This window comes from Lithobates pipiens, unplaced genomic scaffold (genome assembly GCF_037356315.1).
Source record: "Lithobates pipiens isolate NorthernLeopardFrog02 unplaced genomic scaffold, aLitPip1_a1.2 Scaffold_13, whole genome shotgun sequence".
Classification (NCBI taxonomy): Eukaryota; Metazoa; Chordata; class Amphibia; order Anura; family Ranidae; genus Lithobates; species Lithobates pipiens.
This window is the reverse complement of record NW_027507718.1, coordinates 295,443,419-295,466,127: the sequence shown is the minus strand read 5'-3', so window position 1 is coordinate 295,466,127 and position 22,709 is coordinate 295,443,419. Positions and strand designations below refer to the sequence as shown.

Below are 22,709 nucleotides of genomic sequence, written 5' to 3'. Positions count from 1 at the left end.
GAGTGCCGCTCTCCCCTATGGGAGATCGGATGACGATGGACCGCAGAATCTGTCGTCACCTGATCCGATCCTCAGATGGATGGAAAAATTGGTTTTTCCTCCGTCACACTATTTCAGATCGGAGCGGGTCGGTTGTCAGCAGACATGTCACCGCTAACATGTGACGCTCCATAGAGGTCTATGGAGCATCCGTTCAGGTCCGCCTAAAAAACTGACAGGCAGACCTAAACGGATCGTTCGTGTGAAAGGGGCCTAAATCACAGCTAGAGCTCTCTGGTCCGCCTGGAGCATGTGTTTTGTTGATTGCAGACCAACAGATCTTACTCAGCAGGGGATGGGCCAGACCTTTGTAGAGAGACCCATGATTCCACGCAGAGAAAAAGGATCTTTCTCTACAGCATACTGGTGGTGAACAGGCTTTTCTACTTGGGCAGCTATAAGACTTTATACCTTTTGTTCTAATGTACCTGGAATGCATTTTGTGATTTTTTTTCTGAAAGTTCCACAGCGCTTTAAGTAATTGTACATTCCTTCTGCTCATGTTTAAGCCCCCATTCACACCGGTGTTACTTATACAATTTGAGAGGTGCTAATCGCATGACAAGTCGCACCCTTTTGTCAGCAATGGAACTGTTCAAATCGTGCCACTCAGACTTTGTGGTGCCACATCGATGTTTAATTGAAGTTGCACAAATTCAAAGTCGGATCCAGTGTGAATGGGGGCTTATTGTTAAGCTTCTGTTAAATGGAAACATTTGAAAATAGTGAAAATATGTTTATTTTTTTTTTTTTTTTGTAATTTAATCAACAGAATCATCCCTTGTTTGTGGATTAAGGTTGTTACATCGGCGCCCTAAACGCATTATTGGGGGGAGAAATTCCTTACGGTAAGTGGATTTTCAAAGTAGCACATTCATTTAAATTTTTAAAAAGAGTACATATAATTTGTTTTACATTTACATCATAGATTACATTTAATGTGCATGAGGGATTACCATATGTTAGAACAAGGAGATATGATTAAGCACACAGAAAACACAGAAAAAAATGGCTGTTTAAATCCTGGTTTCTCCATTGCAGAGTAAGGTGCACTGATGGCAGCCCATAGGTATTACTGCAAGGAGGAATATTTGCTGTCTTGTAGTGGAGGCATAATTAAGAAAAAAACACACTACCAAATAAAGTAGTGAAAAAAACTGCAATCAAATAAAATAAAATAAAATAATAATCACATTGTCTAACCACCTCTAACCACCTATAAGTAATAATTTTAATAAAAATATAATAAAATACAATTTTTGCTTGCTCAAATTTAAGGTTTAGGCCTCTAAAGATTTTTTTTTTTCTATGAATCTTTTGTCCTGTCCATAAAACTGTGTAATTCATGTAGACGTCAAGCCAGGTTTAAAGGAAACCTATACTAGGGAAAATACAGCTACAATCATTGCTGCCATCCTACTAAGGATACTAATTGCCTGGCTGTCTCTGGCTTCAGTACTTGGACCTGGAGCCAACATACCGATCAGAAAGTCTAAGTAAATCAGATCTTTAATCTGCATACTTGTTCTAGTTTGGGACCTACAGACATATTCAAACCAGTCAACGAGCATGACAGTCAGTCAGTTTGCGTTTATAGAATGAGACATCAACATAGACAGTTTCCTTATAATATAAAAGTAGAAAATCTGTTGCTGTCCCCTTTTAGAGCAAAGTATCAAGTTCTCTTGTTAGGTCACCCCTCACCCATTGTCCCATCCACCATACTCATCTTTTCTGTGCTCCTGTGCTGCTCCATACTGTATTGCCCTATACACACGATCAGAAAAAACTTGGATGTTTTTTCGGACGGACGTCTGCTCAAGCTTGCCTTGCACATACATGGTCACACAAGTTCTCTGAACTTTCGACCGTGAAGAATGTGGTGACGTCCAACACTACGATGAGCCGAGAAAATCAAGTTCAATACTTCTGAGCATGCGTCAAATTGTTTCCGAGCATGCGTGATTTTTTGTGCATCCGAATTGCATACAGATGAAGGCATTTTCGGATAGGAACTTTTTCCAACCAAAAAATAGAGAACCTACTCTCAATCTTTAGCTGGCTGGAATTCTGCCAGAAAAAGTCCAATGAAGCATACACATGGTTGGAATTTCTGACAAAAAGCTCACATCCGACTTTTGCTGACAGAATTTCTGATCATGTGCATGGGGCATTAGTCTGAGGGAGCACTGAGAGATAGCTTCCTCTTTTACCCATGAAGCAATGCTCTGGTCTGAGCACCCATTTATTAGGCCAGAGCACTGTGAGTAAGGGAGAATGTTGTTAACCCCATGTAAGTTCCAGCATAGACCAATACACACTTACAAACGGTGTGTGGATCCAGTGCTCCCAGTGGTGAGATGGAGTGTTGAATGGTGCAGGGAAGATAAGTATCACTGGGCATAGAAGCCTTATCAAAAGAATTTTAGTTTGCCCTGAATGGGCAAAGTGACAGGTTCTCTTTAAAAAGGATTACTGTTCCGACATTAAGCTTCCTCTAGAGCATGTAGAATACACTTCTATTATATATAATAGGTTGATATAGGGTGCAATATTAGCTGGAAAATAATCTGTTTTGTGTCAAAGGAAAAGCATCTTGCAAGCTGAAAGGATTCTAGCCGCAGTGTTGATTATAGAGAATAACACACGCACTCTGTATTTTTATCTGGTGTAATAAGTGACAATTATTTGTTTCCACACAGAGGTGGATGGCCCTGGCAGGTAGCGCTAAGACTGAAATCTTCTCACAGTGATGGAAGGTTGTTATGTGGAGCTACTCTTATCAGCAGCTGCTGGGTGCTTACTGCTGCACATTGCTTTAAGAGGTATGTTCATACAGAGAAAATAGACTTTTACTACTCTTTACTGTTCTAGATATCTATACACTGAAAAGATACTGCATTATTAAATGATCACGAATTGAAATATATGCTACAGCTGCATTTTGTATCAAAAATGGAACATGGCTAGCATTAGGAGTGGTGAATAAAACGGCTTTGTTTTACTCTTTCTTGTTTGTCATTGACACCACCTCTATTTACTGTACCTCCTGTAAGGTTTGAAAAGCCTTCCAAGCTACTTAATCATTCTGTAGCAAGAGAATATGGACAACAAAGGTAACCTACATACTCTAAAGCATAGTAGTTTTTTTTATTTCATTCAACCCAGCGGGCTGAATGAAGAAAAAAAACTTACAGCTGAGGTCGGAACTGCTGTGATAACAAACCAATATTAGTTCAGTAATCTTCTCTGCTGCTCTTTTGTGTTCTGACAGGGAGGATGGCCCTCCGCCAGAACAATCAGTCAGCCCTAGCCATTGGCCAGACAGCAGATCTTTTTCTGGTCATAGCCCTTTCGACAGATGCCGGTCTGACTGTCATACACAGGGGCTGAATGTCGGCCAGTTTCTATTGAACCAACGGTTGCCGTCCAACATTCAGCCTGTGTGTATTGGGCTTAACCCTGAAATAACAAACTATTCCAGGGGATAGCAAATGTGATATTTTTAGTTGTATAACGTTATCCCTCAGAGGCATAATACAACAGGAAAGAAAACAGGTTATTTTAATATGTGATTTATAATACAAATATGTGTACGTAAGTATGGGTTGACTGTGCTGCTAACATACCAATAACAAGGTGGCCAATAAATCATAGCTTCTTCTAAAAATCAAACTAATCCCTACCTGCTCTAAAACGTTTCTAATATAACAACCTTGTCAAAGTGAACTGTAAATAGCTATGCTATTTTTAAAATTGATCCCTGTGGAACCTTGGGAAACTGAGAATAAATACCACCTTTCATGACCCTTTCATCACCCTCACACTCAACTGTCAAACGCCCATGACTGTGGGCAGGAAAAGCTCTGGCATTTGACAGTTGAACGGCAGAGGGTAGGGTTTCACATCGGAAAGGGTGGGGTTTAACAATGACTTGGGCCAGCATTACTGTTACCTTGCTTTTGGCAAGGTCAATTTCACTTTATTAGACTCAAAAATAAATAATAAATAAATAATAAATGAAGAGCCTTCAAAAAGTCTTCCCAAAAACACACTTTTCTGTTACAAAATCAAGCTTGTGATAACACGATAATGCATTCCTGTTCCCTTAAATCCCAAGTGTTAGCACTTCACCCAAACAGAAAGAGATCATAACTAAACAAATAGAAAGAGAGATTGATTTGTCACAATCATGCACAGGCATCATACCAGAAAGTCAGCATCAACCAGTGATCCACATAGAGTAAAATGGTCACACTAGGGAAAGGCCATTAGCCTAGATACTTGACTGTGGCGTATATTCACAGAAACTCTAAAAGCGATAAAAAAAAGTATTTATCCCCCAAAGACAGGTCAGGTCGATATAAAATAGAGTCTATGTCTTGAATACGGGCATCCGAACCAACACAGGCCATAAACAAGTGCAGAGGTCTATTAAACGGCTGGAGAAGCCATATTGATCTTATATCCAAGAATTAACAGCGTGGCTGTTTGTGTTTGTTATGTGGAACTGTTTGACAGTCTTGGGCTTTCCTTTCAGCTGTTTCCATTTCTGCTCCCAACACATGTTTATTTTCATTCCCACTCCAATGTTGTTGATTGGTATATATGTCCAATAAATTTGTATATTTTTATAACTACTGTTTGTGGTCCGTTTAAAGTCCAAAATTTGAGGAAAGTGTTTCTACTCTTTTGCATACTTGAGTGCACATATATTTATATACATTGATAAGCTAAAAAAAAATGTCTGACACAAGTACCTGTCCTGAATTCATATAGACAGAGATGCAAAACATTCTAAACATTCTTTTAACATCCTTGTAAAAGACACTTGGCTAGCTTTATGTAAAGTGAATATGAAACAGATGTTCTGCTTTTGGTGGAAAATAAAACCCTTGATCCAAAAGAGTCTTCTTGCAAGTGCACCATCTTCAGTCAGCATAATAAAGCTGTTTGCATTCCAATACTAACACTACAGTAGAATACAATTTTCTTTTGTTGTTCCCAAACAAGTAAAGCTCACTATTGCTTCTTTGAGTAGTTTCTAGATCCATATTGTCTGCATTGTAAGATGAAGGCCACATCTGTTACCATAGCTATTCTGTCAGCCAAATAATCAGAAAGACAAGCTGCAAATATGTATATAGTTTTCAGTTGCTTTAGCTGTAATTGCACGCTTGTTTGTTCACAATAAGTAAAATTCATGTAGGAAAATGTGTTGGATGTATGCATGTATACAGCATTTTCTTTCTGACAATCATTCAGCAAGATGGATGCCAAAATTCACTTCTCTGGATGGATAGTCACACTCCACCAGAACAAGACAACTGAGTGGACACTTAGCATGTGGTTCTTCTCTGAAATTCCTAACAGCTAAGGGCAAAAGTGCAGGCATAAGGAGGTGGTGACCTTTCAGCGCTGTCACACTTTGAATGACAATTGCGTGGGCATGCTACACTGTAACCGTGTAAGCTGTCTTTTTTTGGTATTTAATCACTCCTGGGTTATTTATTTTTTCCCTAAAAAAAAAATAGACCAAAAATTTTGAAAAAAAACTTTTTTCCTAGTTTCTGTCAGTAAATTTTGTAAATAAGTAATTTTCCTCCTTCACTTATGGGCACTGATGAGGCAGCACTTATGGGCACTGATTAGGTGGCACTGATGAGGAGGCACAAATATGCTGCACTTATGGACACTGATAGGTGGCACTGATATGTGGCACTGAAGAGCACTGATAGGCGGCGCTGATGGGCAGCAGTGATGAGCATTGATGGGCAGCAGTGATGGGTATTGATGGGCAGGACTGATAGCCAGCACTGACTGGCATCACCAATGGCCACTGATTGCTGGCACTTTGTTTTGGGCACAGATTGGGCACAGATTAGTGGCAATTGTGGGCACTGGTTGGCACTGATTGCTAGCAGTGGTGGGCAATCATTGCTGGTGGGCACTTAATTGTAATCAGGACACTGATGATCAGAGCCCTGATTACATTCCTAGCTGTCCCCTGTGAGGCGATGCCGCTAATCGGCTCTCCTCTCCTCACACTCTGGCAGTGTGAGACGAGGAGCGCAGATTACCAGCATCTCCATGTTTGGATGTGACTGGCTGTGATTGGACACAGCCGATCACATGGTTAAAGAGCAGCGGCCTCTTTACACAGATCGGGGTTACGTCATATCCTAGCAATGTGGTGAGGCCGTGATCACCGCGCTGTGTGGCCCCAGGGGCAGGTGAGATCCGTCGTTCAGGGAGGCCGTCATGTGACGTCCACCCAGAACCACTCAGCCATCATTTGATGATGGGAGGGCAGCAAGTGGTTAAAGCAATGTAGAAATTTCCTAATTTTTCATTGCATTGATTTTTTCTTTCACTAAATACTCCTGACCCTATGGGTGGAAGCTAATGGAATACAGGGGATGGAGTGGGTGGATAATATAAGGGGTGGGGCTTATGAGAAGTGTGAGGGGTCAAAAAGGAGGGGCGGAGTCTGGCACCCCCCCATCCAAAAACTTCACCAGCTGCCACTGCTCTCTAGTTTTAGTAAATCAACCCTATTGCATATATATATATAGTGAAAGCAGATATGAAACATGAGTTTAAACATATAAACATTAAAAAAATAAAAAATGTACCCTAATCCTTTATAATTCCTCTATAACATAACATCAGCCTTTGTGTAAAATGTTTGTTGCTTCTGTTCCATGGGAGCCTTTATGACATTTTCTTTTAGTATTATTTTTCTACCATTGGTATTCTTTATCCCAAGCCTTTGCTCTACAATTGGTGATTCTATCAACAAAGGAGTTTTGCATCTTTTTTAAGTCATTGTGAGATCATAATTGGCAATGGTCCTAATTGTTTCTGGCATATAATTTTTTTTTCAGTCCCACAATGTTAAATTATTAAACATGATGTCATACATTCAAAAGCGATCTTTAGACATGTATTATTAAAGTGGAAGAATGAATTAGCACATTATGAGTCAGAGCTTGAACCAGGATTGGAGTAAATAGACAATACTTTGTATTTGCTGGAATGGGATATAGTTCAAAAGACAAAAAGCAATTTGAAAAATGTCCCAGAGAAATCAGTCAGCAGTTATCATTTATTGTTTCTACAGTGATGTAAGGTGAAATATAATCAGTTATTACAGTGTACTGCACACGTCTGCAATCATTTGGATTGTGCCCATAGATCTCAATTAGTGTATAGCTATCACAGTAGAGAGAAGCAGGTCTTTACAACAACATGGGTCACTCCACTGTTTCTGAATTATAAGTGGAAACAAGGAAAAAATAAAGAGAAAAAGGCATAGATAAACATAAACTCTTAATTTATTGGCTTCTACAGCTAAATTCTATGCAGGTTGCTGTTTTTCATAAATATGTTTTAAGAAATTATCCTAATTGGATATATAAGAAGCAAACGCTGAGAAATGTTGGCAGGGGATAGTTTTTTGGCAGCAGAAACTTTGCAGGTTGTTTCTGCCAAAAAAGACTTTTCTGTATTTTTAACCACTTTTTTGTGTACACACATGCAATGAAGTGTACACTCTGGGTTCGCTCTTGGCATCTGCATGGATACATTTAGTTGGAATAATGTAGCTGCAGTGTGCATGCACAGGAGTTACATCACCAATGGCTGCCTAATGGCCAGAAAAAGTTCTGAAGAAGATGGCAGCAATGGACAGGCAATGATGAGCGTGGACCTCTCAGTGGTGCAAAGAAAAGTATGTCATAATGTGCACATTATGGCTAGTGTACCCACAGAGAAATATTTTTTTAAATTTTTATTAAATGTATTTAGAATCTTGGAAAAAGGGTACAACGACATAAAATTGGGGGTACAATCAAGATATATGAAACTGCAATAGCTCTGAAATAGATACATTTTTAAGTGAAACACAGTCTATTGTCAAACTGAATCAGATTTTAAGATAGATTGCTAAATATACAATAGTTCATGTATGAGAACTGGCTTGCCTGTCAAAGGCTGCCAAAGTAATCATAATTCTGTCCATTCAGGCACCCCTTCCAGTCAGCATATACATATTATGGACCCACCAGCAGACTACTATACGGTTAAAGAAAACAGCTAGGTGCAGAGCTCTTCTAACCTGCTTAGAATAGCTTCCAGTAGTGAAAATAGGTTAAAAGTGGAATTCAGACAGCATGTAGACCAGGGTTGTCTTTAACACAGGGCAAAAGGGACAGCTGCCCCGGGCCCAGTCATTGTTGTGGGGCCCGAGGCAGCTTCCCCTTGAGTCTGCACTGCCTGTAAATAGTTGGTAAGTGGATTCGAGAGGGCCCAAGAAAATGTTTACCTAGGGTCCAATCAATATTTACCTCCCTGGCGGTGATCCCGAGTCTGGCTCGGGCTGGGATTTCCGTACCATAAGCGGTAACCCCGAGCCAGACTCGGGATCGCATCGCTGGATACAAGGAGACTTAAGCCGCGTACACACGGGCGGACTGTCTGTCCAACTTAGTCCGCTGAAACACATTTCAGCGGACAGTCCGCTCATGTGTGGGCTTCAGCGGACTTTTTCAGCGGACAGTCTGGCGGACTAAGTCTTTCAGAATTTCCGTAATACAGTCCGTCCAACTTTGGTTTCAGCGGACAGTCCGCTCGTGAGTAGGCAAGTTGGACAGACTAAGTATGGCGCATGCTCAGAAAGGATTTACACGGCGAAAGGTTGCATTGCAGTGTATTGGACGTCGTATTTCTAGTCCCGTCGTACGTGCTGTACACGTCATCGCGCAAGCTTTCAGCGGACTGTTTGTTCATCGTGTGTGGTCAAGTCCGTTCATTCGAAAGTAGGACGGACTGTCTGTCGGATTGTCTGATGGACTTAGTTGGCCAGACAGTCCGCCCGTGTGTACGCGGCTTTACTTACCTTGTCCCCTGGATCCAGCGATGTCCTCCGTGCTGTGTGATCGAGATGTCCTCCGCTCGATTCACACAGTGCCCGAGTGCCGCCGAGCTCCGTTCCGTGCGACGTTACGGCGCACGGGAGCGGAGATCGGCGCCAAATTCAAAAAAGTAAAAACACACACAGTACTGTAATCTTACAGATTACAGTACTGTATAAAAAAATTACACACCCCTTTGTCCATAGTGGTCTGTCCAGTGCCCTGCATGCACTTTTATATTATAAATACTGTTTTTTCTGCCTGGATTTTGGAGATTGTCCATAGCAACCAAAAACTGTCCCTTTATGTCAAAAGTTATTTTAGACCAACTAGAAAACAGCGATAATAAATTATAATCACTTGCAGAATTGAGCAATAGCGATTTGTGGGGAAATTCATCATCAAACACTAAATCTAATGACAGTGACAATTCTGCAAATGAGCAAATTTCAGTGTTTTTGGATTTGATTACATTATTGAATAATTTTTATTATTATTTATTATCATTATTTATTATATTATAAATGTTATCATACCCGGGATGTCTGCTAGACTCTGGTTTGAACAGATTTAAGAGAGTTATTCCTAAGAATTGCAGGCCTACAATATAAAACACCATATTTCCATGCAAAATAATTGTACCGCTTTCAGCACCTAAAATCAGAACTAATCATACCGCCAGGGAGGTTAAAGACAGCCCTGATGCAGACACAAAAGTAAGAAAAAAATTGGCAGACTTGATGGACCACTTGGTCTTTTTTCTGCCATCATTCTTCTGTGTTTCAAACCTGTAACTGGACAACAGAGAGCAGCAGAACACTGGTGAAGTCATCCCTTGTCACACTGGGGTTGATTTACTATAACTGGGGAATGCAAAATTGTGTGCAGCTCTGCAGAGAAACCAATCAGCCTCAGGTTTTTTTTCGTTGTCAACGATTAATTGAACAAGCTGAAGTTAGAAGCCGATTGGCTACCATGTACAGCTGCATGGTAGGAGGACATCTACTGTCTTAAACCAGTTTATGTGTGGGGAAACTGTAATTTAATAGCCTGATTTTGTACTTCAGCCTGGTTTTGTTGAGGTTGAGGTTGCCTTCTTGCCTTAACCACTTGCCGACCAGCGCACGACTATGTACGTTGACAGAATGGCACGGGCAGGCGAATGGGCGTACATGTACGTCCCTTTAAATTTGCCGCCCTGCCATCGGGAGCGCGCCGCCGGTGGCGCGCTCCCGCGCTGGTTGGGACCCCCGTGAGTCTGGTCGCGGGACCCGCGGACTCGATCGCCACGGGCATACCCGCGATCGTCTCACGGAGCGGCCAAATGAAGAAATGCCGTTGTAAACAGCATTTCTCCATTCAAGACTGGGAGCGTATGTGGATGGTTTTTTACAACCGCTGGTAACCAAAGGAAAATCCTATTTAAGAGACAGCAGACAATTATTGAAGGAACTGGATAATATCAAGATAGATGAAAAGGATTTACTAGTCACTATTGATGTCAATTCTTTATATACTAACAATAAACAGAAAGATGGCCTCAATGCGGTAGAATGGGCCCTCCACAGAAGATCGGATCTAAAACAAGAACAAATAGACTACATACTGGAAGGATTGGACCTGGCGATGAAACATAACCACTTCTGGTACAAAGACAAATACTATGTCCAAACCAAGGGAGTTGCCATGGGGGCCAAATACGCACCCAGCGTAGCAAATTTATTCCTGGATCACTGGGAGGAAGAGCAAATTTATGGAATCCCCAGAGTGAATTTAAAAATGTATAGAAGATACATAGACGACATTTTAATAGTCTGGGGTGGTTCCCAAGAGGAACTAAGGTCCTTTCTGGAAGAAATAAATCATAACATTTATGGCATCACATTCACAGGAAAATGGGACGTACAAAGTATAGACTAACTAGATCTACAAATTTTCAAATCAGAAGGATCACTGGGTACGAAAACTTTCTTTAAGGCTACGGACAGAAATGGGTACATACCTACATCAAGCTGCCACCACCCAAGATGGATAGGCAATATACCCAAAGGACAGCTTTTAAGAATATATAGAAACTGCACCAAGAGAGAGGACTTTGACGCACAAGCAGAGGTTATTATTAGGAGATTCACACAGAAGGGATACAAAGAGCCCTATCTCAGAGCCCTCAAAGAAACCATAATGAAAACGGAGAGAAAAAAATTAATAGTGGATAAAACGACCCTTAGGAATAAGAAAAATATAGAAACGGCTTTTTTTACAGGTTTTAATAGACATCACAAACAAATAGAAAAGATCATAAAAAAACATTGGCCAATCCTAAAAACAGATGAAACGTTAAAGAAAATATTACCCAATAATCCCGCTTTTATTTATAAAAAGGCCCCTAATCTAAGAAACAAATTGGTTAAAAACACAATCGACCCCCCACGACACATTAAAATCAGCAAACATCTGAAAGGTTTCTTCAAGTGTGGACAGTGTCTCCCATGTCGTAAAAGCAAAAAAACCCAAAGAAAAACCACTAACTCATTTCAGCTACTAATGGAAGGGAATTCCTTATAAAAGAACTGATTTCCTGTAAAAGCACGCATGTGACATACGTCATAGAATGCCCGTGTCACAAACAATATGTAGGAAGAACAACACGGGAACTACATACAAGAATCAGTGAACACATCAAAAATATTAAGAAAGGATACGACAAGCACAGTGTCTCGCGGCATTTTAGGGATTTCCACAATCAGGATCCTAATCAAATGATTTTTTATGCCATTGATAAAGTGAAGGGACACTGGAGAGGAGAAGACATGACTAAAAAAATTTCACAGAACGAAACAAGGTGGATTTTTAATTTAGAAACTTTACATCCAGCAGGAATGAACATAGACCTGGATTTGAATTGTTTTATAACTAATTTTTAATTTAACATTTATTTAAAAATTCCTCCTTTTAATATTTCCAATATTTTTAAAATTTTTAATTTCCAAATCCCAAAATTTTTTTTCTGAAAATTTTTTTTTCTGATAATTCATCCAGATCGAATGTAACTTTATCCACACTATCACCAAAGAGGAAATATATTATTCAGTGTCGAAATTCTGATCGAATATAGTCCATAGCATCTTGGGTCGAATGTTGTCTACTTAATAAACCAATTAATTAATTATTTTAACATCATACGGATGTAACCTCATCCACATCACCATCAAAGAGAAAAATATATACTTTTTTGGGTCGAATTTCGGGTCGAATGTAGCCGGTAGCACTGTGGGTCGAATGTTATCTATTCGACAAACCAATACCCCAACTCCTTATTCTAACATCATACAAAATAAGAAAAATAATAATCATGGAGGGGCATATTTAACCACACATAAGTACCAGGGAATGTACCCTTGAAGCATCTCTCTCTATTCTTCTTTTACACATATATATATATATATATATATATATATATGGATTTATGTAACTTACGTAGTCGGAGAGTTTTAAACATCCCATACTAAGCAAATTTTATTACAATTATTGAATTTTATTTCATCTAATCCTTCAATTTTAATTTTTATCCTTTATTTTTTACCTTACACTTCCAGTTATTTTATCTATTACACACATATATGTCCTTATTTTATTTCATGGCAATTTATGCCCAGATACATTTTATGTTGCTAAGGATTGATAATTCCCATTCACAATACATCTCCTTCCCTCTGTACCATATAACCAAATCTAAATATTACCTGTCCCTAGGTCTTAACTTTTTTCGATCGGGTATTAATATTTGTGTATTAATTTTTACAGCACGTTTTTTCTATTGTTAATGTTATTTTTATTCTATTTGTACTTTTTACATTCATCCTCAATTTTAATTCTGATTTTAGCACAAAGAATATATGCATAAATATTTAATAGCAAGCAGCCCTGTATGCATAGGTGTATATATATATGCTTTGTAGGTCCTGCAAAACCTCCGGTGGGTTAAATTGTAAATAATTGTAAATGATAGTAGCAGGAACACAATCACCACCGCGCTTCATTCGATACAAGGGCATTCCCATAGTTAAAATGGCGGCGTTCGCCCGCGCATGCGCGATAGGTGTATTGTGCTCTATATAGAGCGTAAGGTGTGTGAAGATGGCCGCTCCAGATGACGTCCCAGTGACGAAACGCGTAGGGCGTGGCCTATCGAACACACACTTTCAATACAGACGGCGTGGAAGCCGAACGGAACGCTCGCAGCAGCTTCCTTACTTCCTAAACAGCAACTATTTATGCCATTATCTTTATCTAAAATTGTGAGTAGTTTTAAATATTTGTTTAATAAATTAATTTCCATACGGTATCACACTATGGATGGTCCTCTCTTTTAATATATATACTGTGGCACACTCCACCTGGGAATAACGAGGGATCCCCAGCAGCCCACTAGAAGCAAGCCAGAGAGCGACACAATAGCTTATATTGTGAAGGCTGATCCACCCCGGATGGGGTCCTTTTTCTGGTGAGAGTACAACCTAGAAGTGTCCACAATGCATGAAGAATAGATTTGGATTTATCACATCCCTTCCTCTTATCCACGGGACTAACCCCATTAATCGCACTGCACCAGAGACCTTTTGTTCTATTTTATATATTTTTTAATTAATTTTTTGGACAATATCCAATATTTTTACATTTAATTTTATTTTTATTTTTATTTTTATTTTTTATTTTTTACCTTTTTCCCCATTTTTTTCCCTCTTTTCTTTTTTTCACTCCCATTTTTGGCATGTTCCACTTGATGTATTGACATCTATCACTTACCGTATATACTCGAGTATAAGCCGAGATTTTCAGCCTCTTTTTTGAGGCTGAAAGTGCCCCCTCGGCTTATACTCGAGCCACCGCTGTCTGACTGCTCGATCAGCGTATCGAGCAGACAGACGGCGGACATTAAAATTCAAAAGCCGCGCCTCCTTCTCCGCCTCCGCCTGTGATAGGCGGAACACTGAATTTCCCAGCAGTCAGTGTTCCGCCTATCACGGACATCCGTTCATTCTCATACTACGGACGAGTATGAGAGGATGTCCGTGATAGGCGGAACACAGGCTGCTGGGAAATTGAGTGTTCCGCCTATCACAGGCGGAGGACGGAGGCGCAGCTTTTGAATCGTAGAATGGCCGCCGAGAAGAGCGGCGATCCATCGGCACGACACGGGACGGAGGAGGCACGGGACGGAGGAGGCACGGGACAGAGGAGGCACGGGACAGAGGAGGCACGGGACAGAGGAGGCACGGGACAGAGGAGGCTCGGGACGACGGTGGCTCGGGACGGAGGCTTGGGACACAGGTAGGCTGGACACACACACAAGGCTGCACGGACACACACACACACACACACACACACACACACACACACACACACACAGGGATGGATGGATGGATGGATGGATACACACACACACACACACACACACACAGGGATGGATGGATGGATGAATACACACACACACACACACACACACACACACACACACACACACACACACACAGGGATGGATGGATACACACACAGGGATGGATGGACGGACACACAGGGATGGATGGATGGATGGATGGATGGACACACACACAGGGATGGATGGACGGACACACACACAGGGATGGACGGACACACAGGGATGGACAGCCATGTCTCACCCTCGGCTTATACACGAGTCAATAAGTTTTCCAGTTTTTTGGGGGTAAATTGGGGGCCTCGGCTTATATTCGGGTCGGCCTATACTCGAGTATATACGGTATTCATTGTATATTTTCCTTGCTGCATGTATATCCTTTACCGTCACATTAATGCACTTTAAACTAATTAGCATGGTTAATTTTGCGTTGATATTTCATATTTATATTTCATTGTCACTAATATATTAATTAGACCTAGCACCAGCACTTTATATGTTTAAGGCATTAACAAGTGACCACAAATTTGAGTCTTCCATTGCACATATTTTCAATTTATATTTCTACAGCCAGCACGCTGGCAAATATCTATTGTTGTGGTAAATACTTTTATTTATACATTTCTTATATTCTTTCCTTACATTTTTCATCCTTTGTATCAGAACAGCACATTGCACTTTGTCACTTATATATTAGGTGGAAGTAACACTTTTAACTTATTTTACCAATAAGTCCCTGGAGACATACTTTTACATATAGGTATAGCGCCAGATCTATTCACAGCAACCCCCTATTTAACATTCCCCACCCCACCAGGTGGATACTAATAGAGGCTGCTCTTACCTATTTTATTTCATTTTTATTTTATATTTACATACAAGCTCCATAGCGCAACCTACCACCCCTGTTTCTTCCATTTATTTGGAGCCTTTTTGACTCCCAATAACAGGTTGCAGCAATGGACCTTTTTAAGTATGTTGACAGCAGAGCTATTAATTTAATGGAAATCTTTAACCAAGAACATGTAGCTAATAAACAGGATTTAGACAGTCTGTTCAAACAATTAAAGCACAATTTAGAGAAACAATTAAGAGTATGGTGGGACATAGCCATCTTGGAGATGTACATCTCAGCAAAAATCACCCCTAGGAGACTAAGATGGGATGTTTCCCCCAATGACGCCTTAAATGATAAACACCTAATGGAAGACTGGTTTAAATTTTTCAATGAGAGTGAAACTCTGCTACTACAAAAGATTGTACTAAGGAGACAAGTCAAACTTAAAAACATTGAAGCAGAGATTTCACACATTAAAGAACAACTGTCACCATATAAGGAAACAACTGAATACAAGGAGAAAGAAAAAAACTTGCAAGAAGCAATCAAGAAATATGATAAGGATGTCCAACAAAAAAAGCAGAAAAAATTTCGGAGGGATGTACTGGATTATAAAAATCAACAAATCTACAAGTGGCAAATGGATACCACTTATACAGACGAGGACAACAACATTTCCATGGGTGATGATCTAGACGAAGACCAAGGAAACGGAGGAGATGAAGATTGGCAGCAACCCACCCAAACACCCAACAGGGCAATTAGACTAACAGAACCTTATACACCTAATTACCGAGGATCAGAAACTAATCATAATATAAATCGGGACAGAAGAGTACGGGACACCCCTAGATATGTCCCTCAACCAGACCCGGATCCTTATAACATTCCAAGGCATCACAATAGGTACTCCCCCCTTAGAAGATACCCTCAAATTACCCCCTCTCATGGCAGGTACCAAAATGATTTTTTTCACAGGGGACAAGGACACAGACCACCGAGGAATCCCCCATTTGGATCAAGAGATGGCTGGAGACCTTTCCGGTACCCAACAAGAAGCCAATATCAGAGACCCCCGAGGAGGAATGGAGGATGGAACCCCAGGTGGACAGGTCCAGGAAACATGAGAGAAGAACACTTAGTACAACAGGACTACCGAGAGAACCAAGGGAGAGAGTACAGACCCCCAAGGTGGGTAGAAGGAAACGAAAGAGGGGCAAAAGAGGAGGCCTCAAGAAAAAGAAGGCGAGAATATTAGGTGAAGGTATATACAATTTAAGTGGGACCACTTTCAGCGAGGAGGAACTCAAAATACTTGACCTAGGCTTAAAATATGCGCCGGATAAAGATTTGGATAAATTTGAAACTTTCATCGACCTACAAAAATTCATTAGGAAATTAAATATAAAAACGTTTTTTGCCAATAATAAAAACACAGAGAAAGAGAAGGAAGAACCAAGTTTTAAACATTCCGTATTGAGAAATAATTCAATTTTCAATCCCAATCAGCAGCAAAATGAGGGAATTAAAGTTTTTAAAAAATTAGTTGAAAGAGACATTAGGGAATTAACAATCAAACCCTCCAAGAAGAAGGGTATTTGGAAGACCATAAAACAGTTGGAAAAAAAGAAAGATATAGTCATAAGACCAGCGGACAAGGGTGGTGGACTGGTCATACTCAATAAAACAGACCAAGAACAAGAAATGGCCAATCTTCTGAATATTCCGGACACTTATAAACAATTAAAGAAAAATCCAAAAACGGCATATAAGAATAAACTCAACAGCTATGTCCAGAAAGGCCTAAAGAAAGGGATTCTTAACAAAAAAGAAGCCCAATACTTAATTCCAAAAGCACCAAAAATTCCTGTAATTTACTATGTCCCAAAAATCCACAAGAGCCAAACGCAACCCCCAGGGAGACCCATAGTAAGTGGAATCGACTCCCTTTTCTCAAGACTGGGAGCGTATGTGGATGGTTTTTTACAACCGCTGGTAACCAAAGGAAAATCCTATTTAAGAGACAGCAGACAATTATTGAAGGAACTGGATAATATCAAGATAGATGAAAAGGATTTACTAGTCACTATTGATGTCAATTCTTTATATACTAACAATAAACAGAAAGATGGCCTCAATGCGGTAGAATGGGCCCTCCACAGAAGATCGGATCTAAAACAAGAACAAATAGACTACATACTGGAAGGATTGGACCTGGCGATGAAACATAACCACTTCTGGTACAAAGACAAATACTATGTCCAAACCAAGGGAGTTGCCATGGGGGCCAAATACGCACCCAGCGTAGCAAATTTATTCCTGGATCACTGGGAGGAAGAGCAAATTTATGGAATCCCCAGAGTGAATTTAAAAATGTATAGAAGATACATAGACGACATTTTAATAGTCTGGGGTGGTTCCCAAGAGGAACTAAGGTCCTTTCTGGAAGAAATAAATCATAACATTTATGGCATCACATTCACAGGAAAATGGGACGTACAAAGTATAGACTACCTAGATCTACAAATTTTCAAATCAGAAGGATCACTGGGTACGAAAACTTTCTTTAAGGCTACGGACAGAAATGGGTACATACCTACATCAAGCTGCCACCACCCAAGATGGATAGGCAATATACCCAAAGGACAGCTTTTAAGAATATATAGAAACTGCACCAAGAGAGAGGACTTTGATGCACAAGCAGAGGTTATTATTAGGAGATTCACACAGAAGGGATACAAAGAGCCCTATCTCAGAGCCCTCAAAGAAACCATAATGAAAACGGAGAGAAAAAAATTAATAGTGGATAAAACGACCCTTAGGAATAAGAAAAATATAGAAACGGCTTTTTTTACAGGTTTTAATAGACATCACAAACAAATAGAAAAGATCATAAAAAAACATTGGCCAATCCTAAAAACAGATGAAACGTTAAAGAAAATATTACCCAATAATCCCGCTTTTATTTATAAAAAGGCCCCTAATCTAAGAAACAAATTGGTTAAAAACACAATCGACCCCCCACGACACATTAAAATCAGCAAACATCTGAAAGGTTTCTTCAAGTGTGGACAGTGTCTCCCATGTCGTAAAAGCAAAAAAACCCAAAGAAAAACCACTAACTTCATTTCAGCTACTAATGGAAGGGAATTCCTTATAAAAGAACTGATTTCCTGTAAAAGCACGCATGTGACATACGTCATAGAATGCCCGTGTCACAAACAATATGTAGGAAGAACAACACGGGAACTACATACAAGAATCAGTGAACACATCAAAAATATTAAGAAAGGATACGACAAGCACAGTGTCTCGCGGCATTTTAGGGATTTCCACAATCAGGATCCTAATCAAATGATTTTTTATGCCATTGATAAAGTGAAGGGACACTGGAGAGGAGAAGACATGACTAAAAAAATTTCACAGAACGAAACAAGGTGGATTTTTAATTTAGAAACTTTACATCCAGCAGGAATGAACATAGACCTGGATTTGAATTGTTTTATAACTAATTTTTAATTTAACATTTATTTAAAAATTCCTCCTTTTAATATTTCCAATATTTTTTAAATTTTTAATTTCCAAATCCCCAAAAAAATTTTCTGAAATTTTTTTTTTCTGATAATTCATCCAGATCGAATGTAACTTTATCCACACTATCACCAAAGAGGAAATATATTATTCAGTGTCGAAATTCTGATCGAATATAGTCCATAGCATCTTGGGTCGAATGTTGTCTACTTAATAAACCAATTAATTAATTATTTTAACATCATACGGATGTAACCTCATCCACATCACCATCAAAGAGAAAAATATATACTTTTTTGGGTCGAATTTCGGGTCGAATGTAGCCGGTAGCACTGTGGGTCGAATGTTATCTATTCGACAAACCAATACCCCAACTCCTTATTCTAACATCATACAAAATAAGAAAAATAATAATCATGGAGGGGCATATTTAACCACACATAAGTACCAGGGAATGTACCCTTGAAGCATCTCTCTCTATTCTTCTTTTACACATATATATATATATATATATATATATATGGATTTATGTAACTTACGTAGTCGGAGAGTTTTAAACATCCCATACTAAGCAAATTTTATTACAATTATTGAATTTTATTTCATCTAATCCTTCAATTTTAATTTTTATCCTTTATTTTTTACCTTACACTTCCAGTTATTTTATCTATTACACACATATATGTCCTTATTTTATTTCATGGCAATTTATGCCCAGATACATTTTATGTTGCTAAGGATTGATAATTCCCATTCACAATACATCTCCTTCCCTCTGTACCATATAACCAAATCTAAATATTACCTGTCCCTAGGTCTTAACTTTTTTCGATCGGGTATTAATATTTGTGTATTAATTTTTACAGCACGTTTTTTCTATTGTTAATGTTATTTTTATTCTATTTGTACTTTTTACATTCATCCTCAATTTTAATTCTGATTTTAGCACAAAGAATATATGCATAAATATTTAATAGCAAGCAGCCCTGTATGCATAGGTGTATATATATATGCTTTGTAGGTCCTGCAAAACCTCCGGTGGGTTAAATTGTAAATAATTGTAAATGATAGTAGCAGGAACACAATCACCACCGCGCTTCATTCGATACAAGGGCATTCCCATAGTTAAAATGGCGGCGTTCGCCCGCGCATGCGCGATAGGTGTATTGTGCTCTATATAGAGCGTAAGGTGTGTGAAGATGGCCGCTCCAGATGACGTCCCAGTGACGAAACGCGTAGGGCGTGGCCTATCGAACACACACTTTCAATACAGACGGCGTGGAAGCCGAACGGAACGCTCGCAGCAGCTTCCTTACTTCCTAAACAGCAACTATTTATGCCATTATCTTTATCTAAAATTGTGAGTAGTTTTAAATATTTGTTTAATAAATTAATTTCCATACGGTATCACACTATGGATGGTCCTCTCTTTTAATATATATACTGTGGCACACTCCACCTGGGAATAACGAGGGATCCCCAGCAGCCCACTAGAAGCAAGCCAGAGAGCGACACAATAGCTTATATTGTGAAGGCTGATCCACCCCGGATGGGGTCCTTTTTCTGGTGAGAGTACAACCTAGAAGTGTCCACAATGCATGAAGAATAGATTTGGATTTATCACATCCCTTCCTCTTATCCACGGGACTAACCCCATTAATCGCACTGCACCAGAGACCTTTTGTTCTATTTTATATATTTTTTAATTAATTTTTTGGACAATATCCAATATTTTTACATTTAATTTTATTTTTATTTTTATTTTTATTTTTTATTTTTTACCTTTTTCCCCATTTTTTTCCCTCTTTTCTTTTTTTCACTCCCATTTTTGGCATGTTCCACTTGATGTATTGACATCTATCACTTATTCATTGTATATTTTCCTTGCTGCATGTATATCCTTTACCGTCACATTAATGCACTTTAAACTAATTAGCATGGTTAATTTTGCGTTGATATTTCATATTTATATTTCATTGTCACTAATATATTAATTAGACCTAGCACCAGCACTTTATATGTTTAAGGCATTAACAAGTGACCACAAATTTGAGTCTTCCATTGCACATATTTTCAATTTATATTTCTACAGCCAGCACGCTGGCAAATATCTATTGTTGTGGTAAATACTTTTATTTATACATTTCTTATATTCTTTCCTTACATTTTTCATCCTTTGTATCAGAACAGCACATTGCACTTTGTCACTTATATATTAGGTGGAAGTAACACTTTTAACTTATTTTACCAATAAGTCCCTGGAGACATACTTTTACATATAGGTATAGCGCCAGATCTATTCACAGCAACCCCCTATTTCTCCATTCTGCCTAGCAACTAGTGACGCTGATCTCTGCTCCATGTGATTGGAGCAGAGATCAGTGTTCACTAAATGAAAGCCCAGCCCCCCCACAGTTAGTAACACACCCCTAGGAACACTTAACCCCTACACTGCCACCCACTGGTTAACCCCTTCACTGCCAGTGTCATTTACACAGGAATCACTGCATTTATATAGCAGTGATTACTGTATAAATGACAATGGTCCCAAAAATGGGTCAAAATGTCCGATGGGTCCCCCACAATGTCGCAGTCACAATAAAAATCGCTGATCGCCGCCATTACTAGTAAAAAAAAAATAATAAAAAATTATTAATAAAAATGCTATAAAACTATCCCTATTTTGTAAACGCTATAACTTTTGCGCAAACCAATCAATAATCGCTTATTGCGATTTTTTTTTACCAAAAATATGTAGAAGAATACGTATCGGCCTAAACTGAGGGAAAAAAATGTTTTTTTTATATATTTTTGGGGGATATTTATTATAACAAAAAGTAAAAAATAATGTGTTTTTTTCAAAATTGTCGCTCTATTTTTGTTTATAGCGCAAAAAATAAAAACCGCAGGGGTGATCAAATACCACCAAAAGAAAGCTCTATTTGTGGGAAAAAAAGGACGTCAATTTTGTTTGGGAGCCACGTCGCACGACCGCGCAATTGTCAGTTAAAGCGACGCAGTGCCGAATCGCAAAAAGTGGTCTGGTCTTTGACCAGCAAATTGGTCCGGTCTGAAAGTGGTTAAGAACATATAACAGAATAAACCATTGGCACTATATTAGCTTATGATTAGGGGTATTATAATACATTGGCTACAGAAATATTTTTGGGTGTTTTTAGTTTTTTTTTTTTGTTTTGTTTTTTCTATCCCAAGTGCTTTTTTATAGTTATTGGAACCATTGGTAGAGTGAGCTATTTATTTGAATATATTAAAATATTTCTGTATTATAAGTTATTTAATCTATATCTATAAATTAACTGCAGATTGGGGTGGGGGGTTTTATACTGTACCCAGTAATGAACTTATATGCATTTCTTAGACATTTAGAGCTTTAAGCCCCATACACACTATCAGATTTTCTGCTGATTTTTCTCTTCAGATTTACCAAAACCATATAATATGAGGTCAAACCTTAGGAGTTTCAATTTGTATGCAAACAGGCAGGCCCTTGCACTACATGGTTTTGGTAAATCTGAAGAAAAAGATCCGCAGAAAAGTGTGTATGGGGCTTAAGACTGTAAAGAACAAAATCCATAAAAAGGAAGAAACAAAACATTATAATTGATTTCAAGTATATGCAGAAATGTTGAGGTTAATCGTTGCTTAGATTTACAATGATCCCAGATTTCAAAGTATGTAGAATGTCTGGTTTAGACGTTTTAGGGACCTTTTAGTCTGAGTAGGTAACTAAAAACTGTTGGCTAAGGAACTCAAAAGTTCTCTAATAAAAGAGATTGTAAATAAAGTGATGATGTATTGCATTTGAGTTCTGTAGTATGCCCATAATTGTGACTTCACAATGAAATGGGACTGCGTAAATTTCTTCAGTTAACCTTGGGTGTCTTATTGGCCTAAATTAAGCTCAGAAGGTGTCAGGCTTTGTGTATGA

At 38.9% G+C, this 22,709-nt stretch overlaps 1 protein-coding gene across 1 annotated transcript in view; it reads left to right on the top strand.

The window, feature by feature from the left end:
* PRSS12 (serine protease 12) overlaps positions 1-22,709 on the top strand; it is a 272,750-nt gene that overhangs the window by 200,705 nt on the left and 49,336 nt on the right. Inside the window, exons 10-11 of the mRNA XM_077476813.1 lie at positions 812-887; positions 2,742-2,864. Of these exons, the coding sequence (XP_077332939.1) occupies positions 812-887; positions 2,742-2,864 (199 nt within the window). The remainder of the gene's footprint in view (positions 1-811; positions 888-2,741; positions 2,865-22,709) is intronic.